General features: G+C 42.1%; 1 protein-coding gene across 1 annotated transcript in view; it reads left to right on the top strand.

The window, feature by feature from the left end:
* Positions 1–27,016, top strand: part of rims1b (regulating synaptic membrane exocytosis 1b) — a 94,577-nt gene that overhangs the window by 6,000 nt on the left and 61,561 nt on the right. Inside the window, exon 2 of the mRNA XM_071203500.1 lies at positions 20,097–20,310. Within this exon, the coding sequence (XP_071059601.1) occupies positions 20,097–20,310 (214 nt within the window). The remainder of the gene's footprint in view (positions 1–20,096; positions 20,311–27,016) is intronic.

The raw sequence follows: 27,016 nt of genomic DNA, 5'->3' as shown, positions 1-27,016 counted from the left end.
CTCTGTCCTAAACGGCTTGTTGGAGCTCCTCCCCCCTCCCTGTGAGCCCACTGTGCTCTGATTGGTCGGGCCGTTGCGAGGCTCGTTGCTGCGAGGAGCGGACAGGTTTCCGGGTCGGCGAAACAGCGAGACAAAGCGAAACTCATCCTGAGCACACACACTCACAGCCGAAGTCAAAACAATACGTGTGGCTTGATATCGAGAAAGAAAAAGGTTTCTAACGCTGTGAGTCAACGGGTCTGCGGAGAGCATTGCTCCGCCATCCCAACTCGTCTGTTACCAGCGCTCAGGAAGCTCCATGCAAGTCAATGGGGCTCCCTGTTAGATAGCCAAGGGGTCCTGGTGTGGGAGGAGCTCCGCGGATTGGTCCATTTGAGCCAATCCGGTCCTTTGTTGTTGATCTGGGTGTTCACACGTCACAGAACCCAGGAAGCAAACAATGGAAAAGAGAAATGTCCAGCGAGGCGTTCAGGGGCAGCAGGCAGGTCTTCTCTGTGTAAGAGCTTTACTCGCTACAGGGTGCACTTTGAGGGGTTTGACTCTGCAGACCGTTCACATGCAGAAAGACCTTCATAACACAAGGGGAGAAGCGTGACATGGGACCTTTACATCGACTTCCTTTCCTCTCGTATCAGCGATGTGAATATGAAACAGCTGTTTCTACATTTCTGCTGATTTTCCGAAAATGTTTCATACTTTCAAAACAATGATATGAATAGCTCTGATAGTGGCAGGCAAACATATTCTTTGATTTTTAAACAATATCCCTATGCTGTAGTTATTAGCTTTCCTCATCTCCAAATGTCTGAGTCAAATTTGAACAGCGCAACTTTATTGGATTTATTCTTACCATGAAGGACAGCGATTGTTGGCATATGAGTTATTATATACAGTATTATTATCGGCTGATATACATATACTGATGAACTGTTTGAAACCAAGGACTTTGGTGTTTCACATTCAAAATGCTAATAGTGCTAATGTGAAAGTGCACACCTGTGTGCTCACACACTTCCCTTTAATAAGAGGGAATGTGTGAAACGGCCTTTTTAAAGCATACATACTTTTTCTGCATGAAGAATTTAAACATGTGTTTTGTTAGCATTCTAGCCTTTATCCAAGAGCAGAGGTTTTGTCCACTAAACCTGTTTTAATAAATATCTCTCTTTTTCCTGATAGCATCATTTCCACAGTGTATTGTCCTAAACAGTAACAGCTAGCATTAGGACAAGTTACCAAATGTTTTCACTGGTGGAACAGATTCTCACGAAAGCAATCTGGATAAGGTTTCAGCAAGAAAAATGCTAATGTTGAATTATGGATCAGGTCTGAAAATAGCACACACTTGGAAGCAGTTCCTGAAATATTTAAATATGCAGTCCACTGGCTGCTGTTGACGTTCTCCACCTCTGTTTGTCTTGGTAACCTGTTTCAGTTCGGCCCACTGTTCAATTCAAGCATAACGTTATGAAGCGGTGTCCGTCTCAATTTGATTTCTAATGTACACGAGTAACCGCTCCTATTTTTCAAAGGTGTACCTGCACTCTCACACACACACACACACACACACACACACACACACACACACACCACACACACACACACACACACACACACACACCACACACACACACACACACACACACACACACACACACACACACACACACACACACACACACACACACACACACACACACACACACACACACACACACACACACACACACACACACACACACACACAGATGGTGTTGCTGTTGTCTCGGTGTGAGGATGAAAGCTCGCAGAAGGAACGTCAGTCCTGCAAAGACAGAACGCCTCTGTTACTGTACAGACTGTCCTGTTGCTTTGCAGCCACTCTTCTCACAGACAGCTGGAGAGAGTGTGACGCTCTGTGCTCCATACGTGTGTGTGTGTGTGTGTGTGTGTGTGTGTGTGTGTGTGTGTGTGTGTGTGTGTGTGTGTGTGTGTGTGTGTGTGTGTGTGTTTAGAGTGTGCTGGATTGAATCTTCACACTTTGCTCTGAATTAAAATAACTCAAAAGCAGTCGGGTGTGTCTGCAACACCTGGAGGAATGAAAGCCAGTGGGATTTGTGTGTGTGTGTGTGTGTGTGTGTGTGCGTGTGTGTGTGTGCATTCTTGTTTTGTCTACATTTCTGTCGTCTTTGCAGCATGTCTCATAAAGCTGCTTCTTGCGTTTGCTTCCTAGTTTGTTAACACTGAACAAATACAATAGTTGGACCGACTTCATTGAAATACTTGAATTGGTAACACGCACGTTATTTAGGTTTTTTCAAATAAACTCAAGGGGTAACATTAACACACTTCAAAGAGGACATACTATGCTCATTTTCAAGTTCATATATTAGTATTTAGTAACTCTACTGTGACATGTTTTCATACTTTAACGTTCAAAAGGTCCTTATTTTCTCACACTGAAAACATATTAAGAAAGGCAGTTTATTGACTTTTCCTAAGATCCTTTTTGTTGTTGCCAGTTTGACACACATCGGTTTGTGTACGCCTCTTCTCTGACACGACGCCTCCACGCTTGAATTGATTTGTCCAAATGATAATTGTGCGGTTACTGAGCTGGTCACATCGTCATAAGATTATAGCGCATGTTGTTATCTAGCTACAAACGTTAAAAAGAAAAGTGCAGTAGAGTCGGCCAACACACAGAGCTGCACAAACTGCAGCATGTCCTTGGGAGAAAGGATGCTACATGAGAAAGTGCTTCAGCAGGCTGCACAGAACAGTACGTCGCTGTCAGACACAAAGATCTGAATGTGTTTGCACGTTGAGGCTATTCTAGCTCAATCGTTTATCCAACTATCGCTGTGCCGCGCGGCTGCAGCGCGGGAGCCAGGTTTGCTATTCTATTGTCTATTCAAAGCTTACGAATATGAAATGTGTCGCAAGTCCACTTGGGTCCCCAGAAATACGCCCACCAAGTGAACACACCAGCTGCTCTGGAGATTGTTCATGTTGTGCAAATAAACCGTTCTCATTTATAAGGTTTCTCCGTGCATGTTATTTTTAAGAACATTTCTAACAAATATACTTTGAAAAAGTGGTGGAGACACGTCCCCCGCGTGAATCAGAACTATGATATATTCTGCTATCGTTTTCTCTTTTCTCTAAAAGAACACAAGTCCTTTAACCTGTGTGCGAGCTTTGGTCTCTCACTTCATTGTGCAGTTTGGGAAACTGTATGTTTATACAGCTGTGCATATGTGGTTGATCATTAGCTCCAGCAGAAAACAGATAGTGGACACTATAAGTGACGGAGGAGTGGGGGAGGTGGTGTGGCTGGTGGGTGGGTGGGAGTCAGAGTGAGTGTGTTGATAGTGAGAGACCTGAGCGCGCTCTGTGCCTCTTTAGTGCTCTGTGACCTCCCCAGCATTAACGTTTAATGAGAATGCATTCTACTTGGGCTGACCGGGCTCTCTACATCTCCTCCCTCCTCCCTCCTCCCTCCTCCCTCCTCAGTCTGTGCTTGTGGTCAGAGGAGATGGGGTTATATCCGGAGCGGCTGACTCAAATGTGGAGCCCCATGTTACAAAAATGTCTCTATGGTTTTGTTTTCTGGCCGTCTTCCATAGCCGATTAGCAGCTCTCATCATTTGTATAGAACATGTTTTTTTAGCACCTGAACTAGTCAGCTAAAGTCTCAATTAGTATCCTTACTAAATCATCTGAAACGCATTTTGGCAAATCCTTGTAAAGAGAATGTTCTTTGTAATGTATAGAATATGTTTCACTGAATTCAATGGAAATATGAATAGTCTGATGACTTCCAGAAATGGTTTTTCAGCCAAACGCTAACATGCTAACTTGCTCAATTGCTCACATTTACAATTTAGCTATTGTTTAACATGACAAGTCAAAATGTCTGATATGCTTTGGTTAGATTATGTTTAATGTAACACAATACCGTGCTATGAGGAGTTGAATTGAGTGTCTGGCTCTGCTGCTGAGCAGGTCACCATTTTGATAGCAGATATGTCATTAGCATCTTAACCACTCTAACCAAGTCAGCCGAAGCCTCGATCATCCTTCCAAAGTCATCAGAAATGCATGTTGTGGGAACATTTTGAAACCTACTTTATACTTATATCACACTGAATTCCATAGAACTAGGAATAGTCTGATGCACTTCCACAATTGTATTTTGAGCAAAACGCTGACATTAGCATGAAAACATTCTCACATTGACAATGATAACATGCTATTGTTTAACAAGACTAGTCAACATCTCTCTATGTGCTTAATGATTTGATGTTGTTGTACTTAAACTGTATTGATTAACTGTATTGTAACCGCTGCCTCCTTCAGACCAGTTTTTTGCCAACCATGAGCTGTTTCGGTTCCTCAAAGGGAAGCCCAAAAATACTAAACCCTAATTATCACTTTAGTTCGTCTTGCTCCCTTATCAAAAAGCATGTTGCGTCTTCTTTAAAGAGTAACACAAAATAAAAATCCTTCTACTGAAAGTCAAATGTGTGTATGACAAGACTAACAACTTGTAAACCACAGAAATGTCATTAAAGCGGGAACTAAACAATCACTAAATACAAACCACTAGCGCCGTATCCGAATATTCGTTCGTTGGAGTACTATTCGGCTGCCAAATTGAATGTATTGAAATCTCCAATACCAACGTAAGAGCTTGTGCCTCTTTGGGGGGTGCTAACACTTAACCATAAACGTTATCGTTTACTTTCTCCGTCTTTATATGTAGATATAGAGTGGCGAAGTCCCTCCCCTTCCCGAGGGAGCTCCATGGGACCTTATTTTCGGAAAAATCATATATTGAAGTCAATGGAGAGAGAAAGATTATCTTTCGATCCCGTTTGAATTGTGCAACGAATTACACATATGATGTTTGTCAATTTAAAAGATAATTTTGCAAGTCAAAAAAAAAAAATGTGTCGTAAAACTGTGAAGTAACACATTTTTTTTGTGTGAAGCGCTGAATGAACTACAACTCTGGTCTTGCACCAACACCAAGATGGCCGTCATGTTGGCACATTTCACCTCTTTCTTTCAGAACGAGGCGGAAAGTATTAAAAGAGGTGAAAATCACTCCAAGTCTGGCCATGTTGAGAACTGTACACACACACAAGGGGAGTTAGTCGGTTCCGTAAGAGCCAGCATGCGGGACCGGCTTTAAAAGGTTTCGGTGAGTAACGAGTGTAATGTGTAACGTTAATTTCATTTTATTTCAAACCTTTATTTATACAGATAAATCCCATTGAGATCATTGATCAAAAGGACATCATACAGCATCATTTACATAATTATCCACATAAACAGGTACCAATAGCTTCCGATTGACTAGCATCCAACCGAGCTTTAAAAACATTTAGTGGCACCAGATTGTTCAGTTTCCATTTAATTGGCAGACTATTCCAAGACAGAGGAGCTGCGCATCTAAAAGCTGTCTTCCCTAAGACAGTCCTAGCAGTTGGCACATTTAATAAAACCACAGCATTCGATCTCAGGCAGTAGCCACTTACACTTCGCCGTGAGATCAGGGAGCAGATGTAAGATGGAAGTTTCCCTAACATGGCTTTGTATATAAAAATGTACCAGTGACTGAGCCTCCGTACAGTTAGTGAAAGTAAACGGCTGTGTGATCGTAGCAACATCGGGCCATTCGTGAGGGCATCTTAAGCCATCGTATGATTGCTGGTGGAGTTTCTCAGGCTCCGGCAGCAACTTCGTGAGCCGTGGCAAAATCTTTGGCATGCCAAAAAATTGCCGAAGGACCTTGCGAAGGTTCATTTTCGTGTTGAATTCGTGTGTCAATGTTGCCCTTCGTAAGGCCATCGTGAGGGCATCTTGTTATCCTCGGTGCCATCGGGCATTCGCCCCGATCAGAGTGAGGGTGAATGCACCGATGATAACACGAAGATGACACGATTTGACAAGATGCCCTCACGAGTGCCTTACGAAGTTGCCGCTCACGAAGTTGCTGCCGGAGCCTGAGAAACTCCACCGGCGGTCATACGATGGCTTAGATGCCCTCGCGAATGGCCCGATGTTGCTACGATCACAGCCGAATTTGAACATTTCCTTTATCGGGTGTCCATCGGGTGTCAATTTCGGGACAGGGTGACAGGGCCTTAATGGAGGGACCTGCACAGTACATCACGGTATCATCCGCATAAAAATGTAAAGTAGCTTCATCCACATTTTCACCTAAACGGTTGATGTAGATGGAGAATAAAAGTGGACCTAAAACAGAACCTTGAGGAACACCATTTGCAATGTTCAACCACTCAAAAGACAGCCCATAAAAGTGAACACATTGGGACCTTTCAGAGAGGTAGTTCACAAACCACCCCACTGCATGGCTGGATATGCCAATACTGAGTAGCCTTTGCTTTAAAATGTGATGATCAACGGTGTCAAACGCTTTGGAAAGGTCAATAAACAGAGCTGCACAACTCTGCTTATTATCTAAAATACTCGCCACATCATTCACCACTTTCATTGTGGCAGTGATGGTGCTGTGTTGCTTTCTGAAGCCTGACTGATGTTTAGACAGGATATCATTTGTACATAAAAACTCCTTTACCTGTTCACTCACTAGGCGTTCAAGAACCTTAGCCAGAACTGACAACTTAGAGATTGGCCTATAGTTATTTAAAATAGTTGCATCCCCTCCTTTCAGCAAAGGCAAGACATATGCTGACTTCCATACTTTTGGAATTGCATTTGTGCTGAGGGAGAGGTTAAAAAGAGAAGTAAGAGGAGGAGCAATAAAATCTGCAGCTATCTTTAAAAAGAAAGGTTCTAAGTTGTCCGGGCCAGCCGGTTTCCTAGGATCTAATTTGGTTAAAGCTTCACGAACAACATCAACAGTAAAAGGGGTAAAACTGAAAGGGTTTTCCAACACACGTTTTTCAGAGTCACATACTGTAGTGTTCACAGAAGCAAAGTTAGTGACAGAATCAAATAGAGAACCGCAGGACACAAAATGCTCATTAAAGCAATTGAGCATAGTAGCCCTGTCCGATATAGAGCCAGATGCTGTGGTAATGCACGGAGGGAGCTCATTACGGATATCGCCGGTGGATAACGATTTAATGGCTTTCCAACATTTTCCAGGATTTTCCTGGTTAATGTACGCGACTCTGGGATTTGTAGTCTTTCTAGTTGCGTATCTTTCATAGTCTTATATTTCAACAGTTTTACGATAAACTGTCACGTTTTTGACATGGAAATTATTTTTTAAGATTGACACACATCATATATGTAATTCATGGCAGAATTCAAATGGGATCGAAAGATAAGTGTTCTCTCCCCATTGACTTCAATACATCATTTTTCAGAAATAAGGTCCCATGGGGCGGAAGTAGATGGGCGTGACTTCGCCACTCTATTACTTTTTCTCCGTTAATCTCCGTCACGTTGTTTCCATAGCAACAACAACTTCCTGTCAACCGTGCTAACTCTCCTTCAAAATAAAAGCATGTCCATACAAAATAGGAAGCCAAGCCAAATTACACTTAAGACATATACAACTGCAACAAAAGTAACAAACACAATGCAATATCCTTTTCAATTTCAAAGAACACAAATTGGGTTACATACATTAACAAATAACTATAAAACAACAATACTGTAGAATGACTCGAATGACTCGTTGAAGCGGTTCGCTGCTGAAAGAGTGGAATTCAATGTAAAGTGTTGAAGATAAGAGATAGCTACAAAGAGGAGAGGAAAACAAGGAATTAGAGGAAGAGTAAGAGGTATATAAATGAAAAAAATAGATGAATACAGAGAGAGAGAGATACACAAAGATCCATGCCAAGAAAAGCACTCTATAAATACGGATAAAACACCCACAACATCAATAAAAGGAGTTATCAATATCCAAGCAGTGGCTATATGGGAGAGGCTGAGGCTACAGAGTGGTGCAGTGATGTAGGCTGACTTGGAAGTTAGCATTGAAGCGCAATGAGATTTCCCCGTTTGATTTTTGTGTATTAAAGAAAATAAGCTCCGTGGCAAACACACCTTTCTGATACTTAACATGTTTTGTTCAGCAGGATAATCTCCACATTTTAAAACCTCTTTGTCAATTTCGAAGGATAAATGCAAGCAGAAATAAAAGGCTAACGTTAGGCTATCAACAAACTACATTATGGTTGCATGTGGGGTAAATACTGGCATGTTTTATATCGAAGAACAAAACGTGAAAATATCTTATTTCAGTCTTGTTACCACAAACACGTTCAAAAACGGTGTGGGTCGATGCTTAGACGTTTCCTTGTTTTAGGGCTCATTCCTGCACCACTCTACGGGCTGAGGACAGGCTAAAGCTAACAGGCTAAAGCTAACAGGCTAAAGGACTAACTCAACACCAAACAAGGGACGTATAAATAGTGTGCTTCACATGACTCCCACAAGTTGTTTTTGATTTTTAACAATGTATCTATTAAGTGCGTGTATGAAAGAGGTTGCGGTGGATATCTGGGTAACCAGGTGCAAGACACTCTCCCAGGAGATGTTAATGTGTAAAGGTCATTAGTTTTAATCTGGGGGAACATTTTTGTTTTAAAATCAGTTGAAGAACAAAGTTGAGTTGTATATGAATGTAACCTTTGTACGAAAAGAGTAATCTTCTTCTTCCAAGACTGCATGAAATCTATCTTCTCGAGTAGACTAGACACCATGAAATCCAGATTCTTCTCAAAGATGAAATGATAGAGAACACAGCAGGTTAGACTTAGTTTAGTTGAAGATTGCATCCTCAATCTGCGCACTAAACCAGCAGCTTTATGTGACGACAGCAGTCAGATGCTACATTGGTTCCTTGAAAGAACCCCAGACATTGAGCCAGGGAGGATCGACCAGATTGTTTGAGAAATGGCTGCCCTATAGTTAGATACACACACTGGCCATCTGGGTGCTTTGTTTCTGCTTGCATTATGACGTTAGTAGCATTTTATAGCCTTTTGACAGTGGAGGGAGACAAATGTGAAAAGAAGTCGTCATGGCAGGCAAATAAGAAACGAAGAAGCTGTTTGCCTTTGGTTAAGCTCCCGTCTGTCGCTCTCCTTTCTTCTTTTACTTTCACACACCAAACACAATTATTGTTCGTTTTTGACTTCAATCGTCATTTCCAGTAAATGACGAACGTTCCTGCTTTTAGAGACTGTTGCTGTCTTCCTTTCCTTTTTCTCCTCCTCTCCTTCCTCCCTTCCTCTTCCCATCATCCTGCCTCCATCCTCTTTCCATCATGCACTCCTCTCCTCATGGTATTTATAGAGTGGCTCCGGATGCATCGGCTTCTCTCCTCCGCCGGTCTCTGGCCCACGCTTGTTTCCGTCTGGGCTCTCTTTGTTCATCCTTTGCCTTTCCACGTGGTCTCTCTCCATCGCCCATCTCCTTTTGAGGTGGGAACACTTCAAGGACTATGTAGAAACCACTCCTCACCTGTTGTTCCTGTTTACTTGAACCCACTGTGTCTTCTCCCTGTCTGCTACCTTTTCTTCTCACCTCGTTCTAACTCTCCCACGACTTCACTTCCATGGCTCCTCACTGCACGTGTCAACATGTCTTTGTGGTCTTCCTGGCCTCAGAGACATGTTCTCCTCCATCACCTGGATCGTGCTGTCAGTTCTGGGACGATTGATCCAGCATGCTTGTTTTGTTTGTTAAGTAAAAGCTCCAAACCTCTGACAAATGCTAGTTTGAGTTTTGCTATAAAATATTTTTGAATATTTTTGAACAAAAGCATTTAAGAAGCTTGAATGTTGAGCCAAAAAACTTCGTATCAGAATTGCTGCCAATACATTTTCTGTTAACCCACTCATTAGTTATACTTAAATATAATGTTGGATGGTATCCATACTAATAATCATATTATCTTAAGTATCGTGTGTAACATGTAAAACATCTGTAACATAAACGTAGTGGAGTAATAAGTATATCATTGGCTTCCAACATGTAGTAGAGTAGAAGTATACAGTGGTATAAAATGAGTTTCTTTATCGGATGGATACAAAATGTTGTGTTATCAACAACCCTTATTTTCTAACTTCTTGTGTCTTCTCCAACGGAGTGTTCTGCAAGCCGTCACCAGGAATCAGCTGATGAGACAGAAATAGTTCTGCCCTAAACACACACACACACACACACACACACACACACACACACACACACACACACACACACACACACACACACACACACACACACACACACACACACACAACACACACACACACACACACACACACACACACACACACACACACACACACACACACACACACACAGTTTTTTCCCTCCCCATCCTTGGGCAATGTATTCATAGCAGTGCTAATTAACAACTCCACACCAATGACTGGTGAAGAGAGTGGAGACACAAGAGGGAGAGATAAACAGAACAAGAAAGAGGGAGGGAGGGAGGGAGGGAGGGAGGTAGTCCTTGGACATGCTGAGCTGTAAATGCGAGGCCCGAGGCGAGGCAAACACATACAGTACGTGTGCGTATATATGTGGGTTTTCTGTCTGTGTCATTGTTTACACTTGCCTATATGTGACCTGCTCTATTGAAATCGGTCGCATTGACCCGAAGACACATTTTGACTTGTATACACTGTTGGAAAGAGGGGATTCCCAGCTTTCTCATGATATCAGGATTGTTGTTGTGCTCCAAATATTAAGCGAAATATGTCACATTATATAATGACTGTCACGAGTCATCATTTGGAGAAAAAGGCCTTCAACGTTTCCTCTTCTCTGGAATCCATCGATCTGATTGGTTATTAGCAAATGATCAAAATACTACGGAGGGAAGATATTTCCGTTTGGATTACTGGTCTGGGGGAAGCTCACTAGTGTGTGTGTGTGTGTGTGTGTGTGTGTGTGTGTGTGTGTGTGTGTGTGTGTGTGTTTTTGTATTTTTGCGTTTGTGTGTATTGTGTTTGTTTCCCGGGGAAAACCCTCACGAGAAACACCGGCTGTTGTTGTGCCTGCTGTGACGTTAAGTTACTCCGTTCTCCGCTTGTAATTATGCCGTTAAAAGCTTCAAAGTTGTATTTATCATCTGCATTTGCCAAAACAAATTTAATATTCTGAAAGCCAAGACTTTGTTGAATTGAAATCAGATGAAAACAAAGTGTAACGGACCCTGCCGTGTTATCTATGATTACTATTACATTCCTTACATTCATAATTTCAGCGGAGGGAGGGGGGGCGGCGCTGCGGAAGAGCAGGGTGCGAGTGAGAGGTGCCTGTGATCTTCCCTTTACGAGCTTCAAAAATGTATTCATCGTGTGATTTTGGAAATAAAAGTTTCATATTCTGAAAGCCAAGACTTTGTTTGTTTAAAATCAAACAAAACACCCGAACCCCGAAAAACTAATTTTACGCAAATCCACGTTTATTTTGAAATAAGCCGTTGCGACTTCCGACTGATTTCCATAGAGCGGGTCACATATATGTGTATGTGAGTGTATGTAACTGTGTGTCCTTTTCGCACACTTGTTTTGACAAGGCCTAGCAGGGCTAACCCATCTGTGGCTGTCCCTGCTGGCCCTGGTGTTGACCGAGAGAGAGAGAGTCCCAGTTCAGACCGTTCACACCACTCTAATGGCACATTTCCACTGTAGGGCCTCGCACGGCTTAGTACGGTATAGTTAGGCCTTGGTAGGCCAGGCTCACTTTATGCTGTGTTTCCATTACAGTTTAGGAACTGGCGTAGTAACTATAGTAACGCAGTGTAGGCGGAGCCGTGACGTCATCTTCAATGCGAAACACAAAACCAACATCAGCCGTTAGCACTCAAGCTCACAGCTCCTCATATCTGTTCAGAAACTAGACAGAAGTTAAACAAGTACAAACCACAGACTGCCTGTGTCATGGAGAATACAGTCGCTGCTTTATTTATGTCTGTAGGCCGTTGTTGTGAGTGTGGACGGTCGGAGCATACACTGCGTTAGCTTAGCCGATCTCCATTCAGACAACACGCATTTTAAAAGGTTTTTCGCCTGCCGTCTGTCTGCAGACTTGTCAAAGCATTAATTCATGGTTTTTACTAACCGGTATCAGTATGTTGTTACTTCGGCATCATTTTGAAACGTGTATTAGCCCGGTTGTTGGTCCGGAAAGAACCTCGATTTAGGAGAGCCAGAAAAACTATGAAAAAGTACCCGCTAGCCGGAACTACGCCTAGTGGAAACGCAACCAAAAATGGGCCGGGCACGGCACGCTTAAACCGCGTTCCGCGCTGTAGTGGAAATGCGCCATAAGACGGACACATGCTAACTATGTCAGATAATAAACAAGTTGCAGTTGAGATTATAGGTTACTTTAAAATCTACAATCTCTCAGGTTTTAGGTTTGGAAGTCCAATCTGTGTACTTTTACTCCACTACAGTTCAGAGTTAATGGTGTACTTTTCCTCCACTACATTTATTTAATCCCTTTAGTTACTTTACAGATGTGGATGAATGATGTGAAATATAACCAAGTGTTGAATCAGACTTTAGTTCCACCTGGAGTAAATCCACCAGCTACCCTGCAGTCTACAAAGTCATTCAGACTAGCTGCACCTTCACCAGCTTTGAGAACACTTTCATGATCAATCATTATAAAACATATCATATATATTATTCTAGGTATTAAATACATGTATTGGAGCACACAATGTACCTCTGAATTGTAGTGGAGCAGACATTAGCATACACTTTAAATACTTAAGTAAAATCATGACCCATTTCAGAATAATATACTTGTACTAAAGTAAAAATATTTCAAAAACATACTGAAGCACAATACTTGAGTAAATATACTTAGTTACTTTCCACAACTGCCTGGAGCTTTGTTATGGTCTTCACCAACCTTTAGCCTTACATGTTCCACTACACGCACACACACACACACACACACGCACGCGCGCGCACACACACACCAACACGTTCTCACTCCCATCCCGTCACATGTTGACGGACGGTCAGGGCCCCTCCCCGTCGCTATATTACGTACAGGGTACCCCTTTCCCGTCATTTTCTACGGGCAGGGCGTCCCATAGACCTTCATTGCGGACACAGCGGACCCCTTGCCCGTCAGGCTTCTACGGGCAGGGCGTCCCATAGACCTTCATAATGCCTATTTTAAGGTTCATTTGGCCATTAAAATGCGTTTTGATCTCATTTTATACGAGTAATGAGTTTTTATTTCGGATTATTTGTGCAGTACATGTACATGATGTTTAGTTTGCTAGTTATGACGAAGATTACTTCATGAATGTGTACACATTCATGGTTGCTAAGGTGGTTGCTATGGACGCTGCAACAGCTCCCAGACCACGTGATCAACAACAATGGCCGACCCTTCGTGTTATTCCCCGGTGGAAAATGCCTATTTTAAGGTTAATTTGGCCGTTAAAATGCGTTTTGATGTCATTGTATGCGAGTAATGAGTTTTTATTTCTGATTATTTGTGCAGTACATGTACATGATGTTTAGTTTGCTAGTTATGACGAAGATTACCTTACGTCTGTGAGGAAAATACATGGGGCTCAGAGCCTCGTATTTTTTAAATCTTTTTTTCCTTCTAATTTGTTATTCTTTTCAAAATAACACACTGTTATTTACTCACCAATAACACACAATTATCCTTGCTTTTATTTATTGGTTTAATTCCATAATCTCGGTCTTTTTTGGTGTCCGTCAGGAACTGAATTTCAAAATAAAAATAACCGGAAACAGACGTAGGCCTATAAGGGACAGTTCGAGCATCATTGCGATTGTCAACATTTTTGAGTTTAGGATGGCCGAAGACACTACACTACCCAGAATCCCCAGCTATCGTTTAGGACTACTGTCCCCGTGATTACTTTTCAAGGTCTGGGATTGGATGTTGGAGTGGCAGTGCGCCAAGGTTACAGCGTCAAACAGCTGTTTGAAATGGAACGAAACCACGCCAGACTATCCAAAACTGGAATCGAACGCCCCCCAGAACTACACACTACACTATTGTGTTTCGCAAAATGTTCTATGGGACGTCTCTACTGAACGTTTTCGTTTTTCCCAAAATTAGAAGTTGCCAGTATTAAACACATTGGTGTTATCAAATGTAAAACATATAATTAATAAATGGGTAAAAATCGCTGTCCATAATGCGCAGCATCAATATATAGCATTAATATACCCACATCATTGATACTTTGTAATTCTACTCCACTACATTTCAGAGGTTAACCTGGTATTTTTACTCCACTACACTTATTTGAGTTACTTTGCAGATTCTGATTAATGATGTGAAATATAAACAACCCTTAAATCAGACTTTAGTTACACCTGAGTAAAATTCAGGGAAGGTGATTGTCAAGTGCCAACAATCAGGAGAGATATTTGATAGTTGGTGCTTGAGAAGACTAAACATGTATCTGCAATTGATATTAATGGAAACGAGTAATAAAGTATATTAATTACTCGTTATTCTCTACTAATAGTTCATTAAAGACTGTATATTATGGCTATTTTGCACATCCCTTTCAAGATTTCAAGATTTTAAAGGTGTATTGACATATCATTTACACACTTACGGTGTAGATTATGCAATGAATGAAAAACGTGGGTCACAGGTCCTCAACAGTGCAGTACAAGACATCTATCAATATGTGTGTGTAACCTCCACCATTAACTGTCATATTCTGCACATTTCTTATTCTATCTACATACATAAGAGTATAATCCATATGTATAATATCAGTTAAAATAAGTGCTTCAACATAGTTAACATTGCAGGAAAGCAATATATTAGAACGTTAAGTACTTTGTATTTATCTGTAGATAGATACCCCCAACGTTTTTTCTTATTTAAAAGAAGACCTTAATCTGTTATTTAATGTTTAAATAAAGGGTTAATTCGTTTTTCTGTTTTGCACCTCCTCCTATTAATATCTTTGTACATCCTGCACTAACTGTTTTATTGAAGAGATCACTTAGTATCTTCTTGATTTTTTATATTCTATATTTCTATCAAAGACCTTCTACTTTCCCCCTATGAAAGTATATGTACTCTTAATATTTTTTTAATCAAATATAACACATAAAACAATAATTCAATAACGTGCTTTAACACCACTAGGCACACAAGGTACACACAGACACTTGTATGTACAACATCTGAAGATGTGTAGTTTTATTCATGCTTTCACATAATTTTACAGCATATTGCTATACTATTTCAGAATCAGTATTTACATTCTCACATTCAAAATTCAATCCAATTCAAATCAGTAATATCTTTAAAAACTACAAGTCCTATTATATCAGCTGTGCACCGTTATGGTGTAAATATAACCTATCTATGAATTACACTCAAATGTAAAAGTAAGCCGAATTAGTGTTGATACTGCAAGGAGACGTATTGTGGTGAAGAGAAATTGAGAAGTTTTTTAATTGTTGATATATTATGATCCACGTCAAGTATTCAGTTTTCGGCGGCATTTTCTTCAGTTTTTTCCAAAGGTCTTCTCATCATGGCGCTATAAATAAAGAACTAACGGCAGATCTGTAATATGTAATGCAGCCGAACCGTGGTATTAACAATGCCGTTATGTGATGACTTTCAAAGAGAAAAGCAAGGAGCACTCGGAATTAAGTATTATTTTATTCTTTTCAAATGTTTCTCCGGATTTCATATAATATAAACACCAAATCCCAGCATGCATTGCGGCTAAAACATCCATCAGCGTAGCTGAGAATCTTGGGTAAGTCCGCTCGAAATGCCCACGTCTGTTTTGGTTATTTTATTTTGAAATTCAGTTCCTGACGAACGCCAAAAAAGACCGAGATTATGGAATTAAACCAATAAATAAAAGCAAGGATAATTGTGTGTTATTGGTGAGTAAATAACAGTGTGTTATTTTGAAAAGAATAACAAATTAGAAGGAAAAAAAGATTTAAAAAATACGAGGCTCTGAGCCCCATGCATTTTCCTCACAGACGTAAGGTGATCTTCGTCATAACTAGCAAACTAAACATCATGTACATGTACTGCACAAATAATCAGAAATAAAAACTCATTACTCGCATACAATGACATCAAAACGCATTTTAATGGCCAAGTGAACCTTAAAATAGGCATTTTCCACCGGGGAATAACATGAAGGGTCGGCCATTGTTGTTGATGCACGTGGTCTGGGAGCTGTTGCAGCGTCCATAGCAACCACCTTAGCAACCATGAATGTGTACACCATTCAATGAAGTAATCTTCGTCATAACTAGCAAACTAACATCATGTACATGTACTGCACAAATAATCCGAAATAAAAACTCATTACTCGTATAAAATGAGATCAAAACGCATTTTAATGGCCAAATGAACCTTAAAATAGGCATTATGAAGGTCTATGGGACGCCCTGCCCGTAGAAGCCTGACGGGCAAGGGGTCCGCTGTGTCCGCAATGAAGGTCTATGGGACGCCCTGCCCGTAGAAAATGACGGGAAAGGGGTACCCTGTACGTAATATAGCGACGGGGAGGGGCCCTGCACGGTCCGTCAACATGTGACGGGATGGGAGGTGAGAACGTGTTGCGCGCGCACACACACACACACACACACACCACACACACACACACAGACGACACACACACACACACACACACACACACACACACACACACACACACACACACACACACACACACACACACACAACACACACACACAACACACACACACCACACACACACACACCACACACACACAAACACACACACACCCAGTGGGCTTCTCAGAGATTTTGCACTGAAAACCCTTGCCTGTGAAGTTTAGTAGACAGCTAAGTTGATCTCAGGCTTTTCTTTTGCACACGTTGCTGTTCAGGAAAGATGACTCAGTCTGATTCAGACTAAACTAAATGTAGGTACAAAACGAAATGGTGTGTGTGCTGTGACCCCTCGCTATGCAGGTCTCAAGCAAAGCAAATATTGTCAAATAGTTTTTGAAGGAAATTGAACGAAGAAATAGTCAGTCGGCTGCAGCAAAATAATGTAGTGCTTTACCATCTGGATCCAGGCCTGGTGGCTGACCCCTGAGGAGGCAGCAGGTTCAATGAACACACAGCAGAGTGAGCACAGACAGCATGAAGGAAAGTTCTTCCACACAGAAGATGTTTTTATCCGTGTGGGTCCCTGCTGAGTCACGGTTAAGATGATCCTTAAGATAGTGTTCATGATACAAATAGGAGTTATGATAAATATGGAACTGTGTGCTGATAGGATGAATCTGGCTTGTCACATCATCTTTAATATGTCGTGGGTTTCACACTTTGGCTAGTGTCTGTCTGTGACAAAGAGTTTGCACATGTTTGGTGAACACTCTATATTTTGTATTTATGTATGCATAAAGTAAATGTCTGTGTCCTTCAAGTGGTGTGTCCGTTTTTGGCTGAATTGTCGCCTTTTAGAGATTTTTTTTTTGTTTTTGTATCCCAAAGAGGCAGGAAACCTAAAATAAAAATGTCACCAGGCTATATCTAGAGATGTTCAAAGATAATGAGACCCTCCCAAAATCCCAAAGGATTTAAGCCGAGAACACAGACTTATTGTGATATGACAAAGTCCTGCCATGCAGCTTTCGTGGTGCATGTCTGCTGATGTGTGGAAGAGGCAGAAATACTGATGAATCCGTGGCTCTAAGAACAGGAACAGCTGGTGCACTGACACCCCCGCTGACACCCAGCGCTTGACGCCACCCACGTTACCATGACACCCTCTGTTTCTGACAGCTGTTCCCATGGCGGCCTGGGCTTGGCTCAGCTCCTGGACTCCTATTGGCAGGATAGATGGCTCCTGGGGGTCAGAGGTCATGTTTATGACGTTGCTGTGTCATGTTGTTTTTCCAGTTAAATTACGTATGCATCAGTTTGCCTGAGGTTATCCATTGTTTGTACTATTAGTCAAATACTAACAGTTTGGGGTGAAAACAAGACAAACAATTCAGATTCTCTCTCAGTACGTCTGCATGTGCAGTCACTTGAAACATCTGGGTGTGTCTGGAGGACTGCAGCTCTACTATTCTAGTGGCTGCTTTATAACAGTCTATACTTAATTATTTTTAAAACCTTCTTCCCCAGTCTAGCACAGTCCAAACTGGTTATGTTAAAAAGATCAGAATGGGTAAAGGTGCTCTCATTTATCATAATAGTTGCCACAGAAGCTTTGATCATGAGCCTTTAGGTTCTTACAGCTGGTTGTAAAGCCCCCTTCAGGCTCTACATACCTTCAGCATTTGATCTTAAACATTACTCACCAAATATGTGATAAAAAGGTATATAAGATGTGATATTATTCAAAAATATCCGCCTAAAGTTGTGTTTTGCAAATCATTTTCTAACCTTGACATCAATGTGTATTTTCCCATGAATTATTCCTTACCTTTTAGTTTTTTACATTCTACGTCATAAAATGAACTCTGTCAGCTGATTGGCTGAATGTATCTCAGCGCTCTAGTCACCTCCCTGTGCCTCTGTGTCTGTTCCAGCAATGTTAATAGATAGCAAGAAATATAGGAGGAATGTAACACTTTCTGTCAACTCATTTCCTGGATTTGGAAACTTGGAAAGAAATACTTTTTGGGAATCAGATAACATTTCATCTTGACAGCAAGACAGTCGTTTATTCATCTGAATAGTATTCCTAAAGACACATCATCTCTCCTGGACTTCCGATAGGTCATGGTGGATGAGGGCTTTCTGTTTGACTTTTTCCATCACCAGAATCAGCTGACATCAGATCAGGTGTTCTGTGTTCCAGCTGTTTTCTACCCAGCAACTACGGAGGACATGTCTGCATTCAATGGATCCAGGTGACCTACCTTATCGTCAGTCCAATGATTTTGGAATTCGGCACAAAAAAGGACGTTGAATGTTAGTTTGAGATCTTGGAACGTGTGCTTTAAGACTCCAGCTGCTCTTTCACAGTCATATTTCAGAAATGGCGCTGATTTTTCTCACTCTGAATCATGAAACAGTGTGCAGGAGATGTTCAGTTTATTGCTAACCAACCTTCCACTTTTTTATCTTAAAGGTGGGGTAGGTAAGTTTCAGAAACCGGCTCGAGATACACTTTTTGTTATATTCCATGGAATGCTCTTAACATCCCGATAGCAATGTATATCTGAAGTGCTTTGACAAAAAATCCATAAAAAAATGTCATCTGTAGAAGCCGTAATACTGTAAAAAGTACAACCAATTTTGGATTGGATGGCCTACCTGCCTGTCAGCCTTCCATCGGGGCACAAACTGATCTCATGCCCTCATTGGTCATGTGCGCGTTCCTGTGTGTTGGAGGAGGGGCTCTGTAAGGAAGTGGCAGATTTTCTCCGGTTGTGTATTTTCAAATTCTAGCGATCTCGAGCCGGTTTCTCAAACTTACCTACCCCACCTTTAACTCCACAAAAGTACGTGTGAATGCCAGTGCATTGCATTATCATGATAAATACCTTTGGATAAATAACTTGCAGAGTGTAAAGCCAGTATGCTGCTGCCAGAGACTTCACTAAAGTGTGGCTGCCTCCACAAATTGGCTGCATAAAGCTGAGAAAGCAGCCCCATCTCCGCCCTCTCCCTCAGCGAGGTGATTATAGTGGCTGTCTGGGTCCCCTATATGAGAGCCATGGTATGCTAATGTATTCCTTTGACACTTCTGTTGAAACAACATCGAGGGTGTTTTCACATGGCCTGATTTGCAATTCACACTCTGGTTATTTCCATCATAGGCATCCCGGGAAGCAGGGAGGGGAAAGGCTGAGAGCAAAGCTGAGCTGAAGTTTTATTTAATTGCCGATTTTGTTTGAAAGCCACCTTTCAAGTGGTGCTGTAATGGCCAGTTATCTCGCTGGAATGTTCTCAAACATGTGTGCAGAACATCGCCTTTGTTATTCATCTGCACCATTATTCAGTTATTCAGACGTTTCACCGCGTCCTTTCGTTATTCTGAATGTGAGGGCATTTAGAGAGGAAGATCTGCCTGAAGAGCGCTGGAGGTTAAAGTTGCTCAAGTATATAAAGTTTGTGATGTTCCACTAATGGGCAACTTTTCTGATTCCTCTTAGAACACTGCACCAGCAGTTTGAGAGCTACAAACAGGAGGTGCGCCGCATCGGGGGGGATACCCGGCGCCAGCCCCCGCAGCTGAAGGACGACGCGCCCACCTGCGGGATCTGCCGCAAGACCAAGTTTGCAGACGGCTGCGGCCACCTCTGCTCCTACTGCCAGACCAAGTTCTGTGCTCGCTGCGGAGGGCGGGTCTCTCTGCGCTCCAACAATGTGAGACACCTTCCCAAACCCTCCCCCCCCCCCCCTCTCACACTCACCTCATCCCCGATGTAGCTGATTCTGCTTCTGTGTGTGTGTGTTGCCGTCTGCTTTGTTGCTTCCTGGTCACACTTTGTTGTTGTTTGTCTTGGCACCAGTCATCGACCCTTCAAAGCTCATTTCCACCCTCAGGCTGTCGTGTTGCTGAATTGTTACACATCGAAGCGTTTACCTCATTTGAACATGAGAGCGCAGCAGTTAGCATCAAGCTAGCATGTCGGACAGTGAGAGTGTTTTAGGAAGCTCTAAGATATGTATCATCATACATGACTGACTTTTAGCAAAAGCTACTTCTGCACCTTTATTACCGTCATAGGAAACAACACTAGATGCATACAACTTGTGTCTTTTGCTGAATTTCACATGATAAGCAATTTTCTCTTTGCTCCCCACGAGGTTGTGCAAAGACACTTGGGTGACACTGCTAGTTACGTTTTGTTTCTATGGTTACCTCCTCTGCTAGCTTGCACCACTACGCAGCTGCACCAAACACATAATACAACTGACAGTAATGTTATACGTTTTTAAATGTTTTTGTCACTAACCAAAGTCGTAAAACCTGATGATGCCAGAAGAAACTTCGATAAACCACCTAAGATCATCCATGTGGAATATGGATGCATTTGTCTTCTTAAGTAGAATGTTGAGCTGGTTATGCTAGCTTCAAAGATAAGGGATAACAGACAGTGGCTGCGACCGACTAGTCAAAACAATCCCCTCCTACTGTATTTCTTTTACAATTTTCAACTTCACTGTCCTTTGACATTCATTATGTCATGAATACTGATGCAGCACAGCCTGTCCTCTGTGGGAAGACAACAATCCTCTTAAGATGAGCATCTCCATACTTTACTTTGTTATCATGTGGTTTTATGTGGGCTTTATCAACGTGGATATCATTGAAAAATATATCATTTCATTTCCGGCTTTTGAATCAAATTAAGGAAAACGAAAGGAAATGCTTGTTCTCCCTCACTCATATCACTCCGCACAAATCTCAATTAGATTTTAATTGTCTGAAAACATTTGAATTAATAATATTTTATATGCAATACATGCATTACTTCTTAGGTCTGGACATCGTCTACTGTGCACATCACCATTCAAACATGCAGGACAGCTTAGGAAACCCTACCCAACTCTGTAAACACGGTGACACGTTCATTTCATTTGACCCTTTAGTTAGCGTAACGTTCATAGTTCACCTTTCGGTTCAACACCAGTGGAAAACGTTTGAGCACTTGGGCGAGACGTGGTGAACGATGGAAGACACTCGATAAGCATCTGTGATTGTCGGTCATGATCAGATGATTCGGTGAACAGCCGCATGGTGCATCACTTTAGATATTGGGGCCGCAAAGCTTCGTTGGACGGCATTCCTTTTCTTCTGTGAAGCATGGCGTATCTTACGCTAAAAGCGACAACAAGGGAAGCATTGAAGCTCCTTTCCGATCATCTAGAGCAGGGGTGTCAAACTCAAGGCCCGGGGGCCACATTCGGCCCGCGACTTCATTTTATGTGGCCCCACAAGAGCTTGCAAAGAATATAATATGTTTACTATACGGTTACATGCTACAGAAGCACGTTGCCCATAAACTAAATGTCCCACAATGCATCTCAAATATGACTTTTTCCTCAGAATTTGCCTTTTTTTCTCAGAATTTGCCTTTTTTTCTTCAAAAATATCCATTTTGTCATAGAATTCCTTTTTCTCAGAATTAGATTTTTATTTCAAAATGTCACTTCTATTTATTTATTCTCCAGAATTTGGATTTTCTTTTTAAATCATTTGGGACATACGCACTGAAAAGACGTGCAATTATTTGCCCTAGACTTCTGCTTTCAGACATAGTTAATTATGAAGTTATTACCCTCTCCGATGATAATCCAATGCAGAGGCAATGATGTAATATAATACATTATTTTATATATATGATATATTTATATATGTATTTTTATATAGTCTTAAAGTTACAACCGGCCCTTTGAGTGCAACCATAATGTTGATGTGGCCCGCAATGAAATTGAGTTTGACACCCCTGGTATAGAGAATTCAAACATCTGTCATCGTGGCTGCCTGACCTTTCTAAACAAAAAAGACTATTCGACTGCAACCGGTAGGTCTTTGCAAATCTCTGGGTCACAGCTAAAAACAAACTAACAAGACTGTTAACTTAAACCCACAATGCACTGAAGACACAGAGCAGCGCTACAAATAATAACACCAACACGAATACAACCAATACACCTATTAATTTGATCCAATTTGATATATCCATACAACCAAACACTATCTGAAAATTATGGGCTCCAGCCCAAAGATAGGACCCCCCCCCTGGGTACCTTCCCTCACGATGGCCCCTTCATCCTTTGGCCTGCTGGTCCCCAATCTGCTCAGGATCCGCCGGGCCCAGCTGGTTCTGAGCTCACACTGGCACCACACGTTCTGAAGAACAGGGGATAAAGATAGTATCCTGTGTTATATCACTTTCACAGCAGACAGGCAGCTACATGAAAACAGACATGAGACGAGTTTGGTGCAGAAGCAATCTGCAGAGGAAACACATAAAGGAAAGGGATTTATTTGCTCAAAAACAGAAAGAAAAGTGTTTTAATATAGAATTTAATTCCTTTTTTATGTTGCTTGGCGTCAAATACATTTGCAATTTGAGCCTAAATAATTTAACACAGGCAAAAGAAAGGTTGAATTAGTGCAGATGTAATGAATTACATTATTTATTTATGTTTTTATTGTATAACAATTACATATCCTCTTATGGATTTTAAAAATAAATCAATGAACAATTGTTTTACTGGTTTGACAGCAGATAGTAAACATATGCTATACCTGGTCCACTTACAGCTTGGGCCTATGATCAAATAGTGGACATTAAGTCTAACATTGATATACAAAATAGGATTCTTTTTTTTACATCTGTGAAAGGTTGTGAATGTGTGGGGGGGGCGGCGGGTGGTCCGGGCCAGCCGAGCAGAACAACACGGTTAGGAAGGTGTGAGCTTTGTTTCAATGCATACAAATCTTCTCCTGCCTGCAGTGGGCTTATTTATCCACCATCAGCAGCACAAGGACTTACTGCAGTTTGCCGTTAAAAACACAACAGCATTCAAATAAACGGTGTGTGCTTGTACAGCATAACATTCGGAGTTTAATATACTGCATGTAAAACAGTTTGCTTTATCAGCCATGTGGTTTAGGGGAGCTCAATTCAGCTATGAATCTACACATTCTTATTTCGTAGTATTAAAGAGGCCTTTGGGTTCGTCTTTCCCTGTAGCGTGTTATACTGTCGGTTCTTTGCATGTGAATCGTCTGAACAGGCTTGAGTCCCAAAGTTCCCTCCCTTCTTTCTTCTTGAACATTAAAGAACATTAACATGTCACAGCATTGGCACACGATACTAACATGAACCTAACAATGAGCAGAAGGTGTCCTCTTTAAATAGACAGTGAGTACACTTTAATATCATTCCTTATAAATCACTATATATGAAGCACTATAGGGGCCAGGGTTTCCGCTAGGATTTTTTCTCGCCGGTCAAATGTCCGGGCAGAATTTATTTTACCGGACTAATTTGAAACTTACCGGTCATATTTCAATAATAATAATAGTTCTGTAGCAGAGTTTCCGTTAGCAGGTAATTACCGGACTATGAGCAGATATGCTTCAGTTTAAAACTCAGTTCACGGGCTCATTTTTATATTGCTTCAGTTTATAATCGTAACAGATCGAAAAATTCAGATTCATTTTTCAATAAATGATTCCACAAACAACAAACAACATAATTATTACATTCAAACAAACTACTTGTAGTAGATAACGTACATTATTCAAAAGTTTACATCAATTTTGAATAATAACACGGGAGAAACGGATCCTCTCTTTTCCCCTCTCCCTCCCTCTCTCTCCTGACAGCCCGTCAGTTTCTCATGCAGCTCCTGCAGCTCGCTAAACAGAGGGCGGGGCTTCAGGTGATTATGCAGAGCTGCGTGTCTCGGTCAGACTCAGCAGCTGATCTGATCTCTCTCTCGCTCCGGTTACACTTCACTCGCGTTTATGTCCATATCGATCAGATCCAGCTCTCCTGATCGGCCTTTATAGAGAGCACCGATCAAACTATTAGGAGTGAATATCGACGATAATGACCGGCGGCCGATCGATCGGAGCCTCCCTAATTATTACCAGACATTTTGACCGTCAGGTTTTGAATTTACCGGTTTTTAATAAATTTTACCAGCTAAAAACCGGTAATTACCGGCTAACGGAAACCCTGATAGGGGCTAATTGTTCTTAACACTGGTCTGTATGAGGCCATATTCTGGGCTCAGCTTTCTCTAACAATGAATCCGTTCCCAAAGGCAGAGCTGTAGTGCTGCTCTGTGCCCTGCAGAAGGCATCACAACATCATCCCAGCCAATCAGAAAGCCTCAGCCTGCTTAACATCACAGTGAACACGCGTTGCTGCTCATAAAGGGGACTACACTTCCATCCGTCCACCACCCTGTACAGTAACAACATCCTCTCAGCCTTATTACTTTGCTTCCTGGTGTTCCCCCACCCACATCTGAAGTGCTTTCATCACCAGCCACGGGAACATCAGATTATTATTTTGAGGTGCTGCTGAAGGGTGCGCTCCATGTTGTGTTGGTGTCCCCGTTTGGCGTTGAGGAGCCGTGTCACATCCTTCATGTAGTCACAGGTCATGATCCATGCCAAGGTCATGCTGAGTCATGCATGTCGCCGCAGCCTCACATTTCAGTAGTCACATACATCCACATACTGCCCCCCCCCCGCCTCATGCCCCCTCACTGAATATGAAGTATGTCTGTCAAATCATGCAGAATGTTAATAACAAATGTTTGCACTGCACCCTTTTTTCTCTTTGTTCTTTCTCCCAACAATTCTCTCCATTTCTTTTATCTTCCACATCCTTTCATTTATTTCCCTCCTTTCCTTTCCTGCTTTACTTCCACCGTCACTTTCCTCACTGCTACCTGGACCGCATGCCACAAAGGAGGACAAAGTGGTTAGCATCTTTTTTGTGTTTTCTCTATGCCGTGAAAGTGATGTTTGTTCCCCCCTGACAAATGCTGGCTTTGTTCAAATCAGGAACTGAGATCTCCCATGACGATGAAAGGCAGCTTAGTGTCTTCCGTATTGGCCAGACCTTTCCCAGCTGGAAAATAAAGGTCGAAAAGCAGCTATATGAGATGCAAGAGAGCAAGCTATCCGATTGGAACGCAGCCAGAGTGTACACATCCACTTATAGATGACTTAGCTGAGCAGAGGGAATCCCTGATAGGTCATGCTTTTTATTCACTTTGATTCTCCGGGCATTTCCAGTACTGTGTGGGGAGGAGCTGAACTGTGTCTAACTCTGTGTCCGTTGTCTGTCTCCTCCCCTTGCAAAGTGTCTCATAGTGAAAGACAGGGTAAGGCTTACTGGGTGATGGATTTTGCTGCATGGGTCACTACTTGTGTCTCCCCTTCCCACTGGGGTCTGTGCTCATTCACAGTGTCAACCAGTACACCAGACCCTCATAGATCTTTGGAGTGAAGCGGCCCCAGGGCAGCGGGCTGCTGATCCTGCATCAGTACTCTGTGTAACCCTGAGAATGAATGCAGACCCTGAACATCGACTGGAACACGAGCATGAGGCATACAGAGGGGACCCCTCCGACCCCTCTTCCTGTGGCTGTAGGCATGTCTGTGCGGAAAGGGATCCAGTGGAACCGGGTGTAAAATGCTTGATCAATTGGATGGGAGATTGGCATGCATATGAGAAAGCACTCTGCCTACAGACCATGTATCTAATGCATAATGAATGCACACCCATGCCTGTGCATGCTTTCCCTGCCTGTGTGCTTGAGAGCAGACTTGCCCTGCCATGGGGAGACGGGAGAGGCCCAGTCAGTGTGTCACGTTGTCCACTTGCTGTACCACTTCCCCTCAATGCTTGGACCCTGCAAAATGTCACCAGTGTTGTTACTGCTGAGCCCTGTGAAAGGAAGAGAATTTTAGATTGGGATGTCGCCGAGTCCTTGAATTGTCAGAAATAGGATTCATGGTTTGACTGCGCGTATGCATCCTTATACAACTTAGGAAATCATTGGTGGCTCGTGTCCTTTAAACAGGCTTTTGATCAGGGTTTACTAACTGCCAACTCATCAAAGACAGCATCTCGGTCAGTGACCACATGTCACACACCCTGCTAGGATGACTTTAGGACGTTCATGGCTGCCTCCAGTGGCTGTCGTTCATCATAACAAAGCAAAAGAAGAAGAAAGTTCATTCATACACGTGACAAAGGAGTTTGGGCTGGATGGATGGGTCAAACACATGAGAGCCGTATGTGTCATGTGTGAAACTGACGGTCCGTGTGCAACTTACTGTGTTATACATAACACATGTACAGTATTGATTTGAACCCAAACACTGATCTCTTCCTAAACCTAACCTAGTAGTTGTGTTGCCTAAAACTAAGCAAGTACCATAACACACTGAACGTTACGTAGACTATGTCATGCAAGGTTAATGAAGTCAAGTGTTCGATTAACACATATGTTAGTGGGTTGGTAAGGCGTGGGCATCTATGTCAAGTAGTGCTGGAGCGACGCGTCGATGACGTCGACGCGTCGA

This window comes from Pseudochaenichthys georgianus, chromosome 1, assembly GCF_902827115.2.
Source record: "Pseudochaenichthys georgianus chromosome 1, fPseGeo1.2, whole genome shotgun sequence".
Lineage (NCBI taxonomy): Eukaryota > Metazoa > Chordata > Actinopteri > Perciformes > Channichthyidae > Pseudochaenichthys > Pseudochaenichthys georgianus.
The sequence above is the reverse complement of the archived record's forward strand: the minus strand, read 5'-3'. Positions and strand labels throughout refer to the sequence as shown.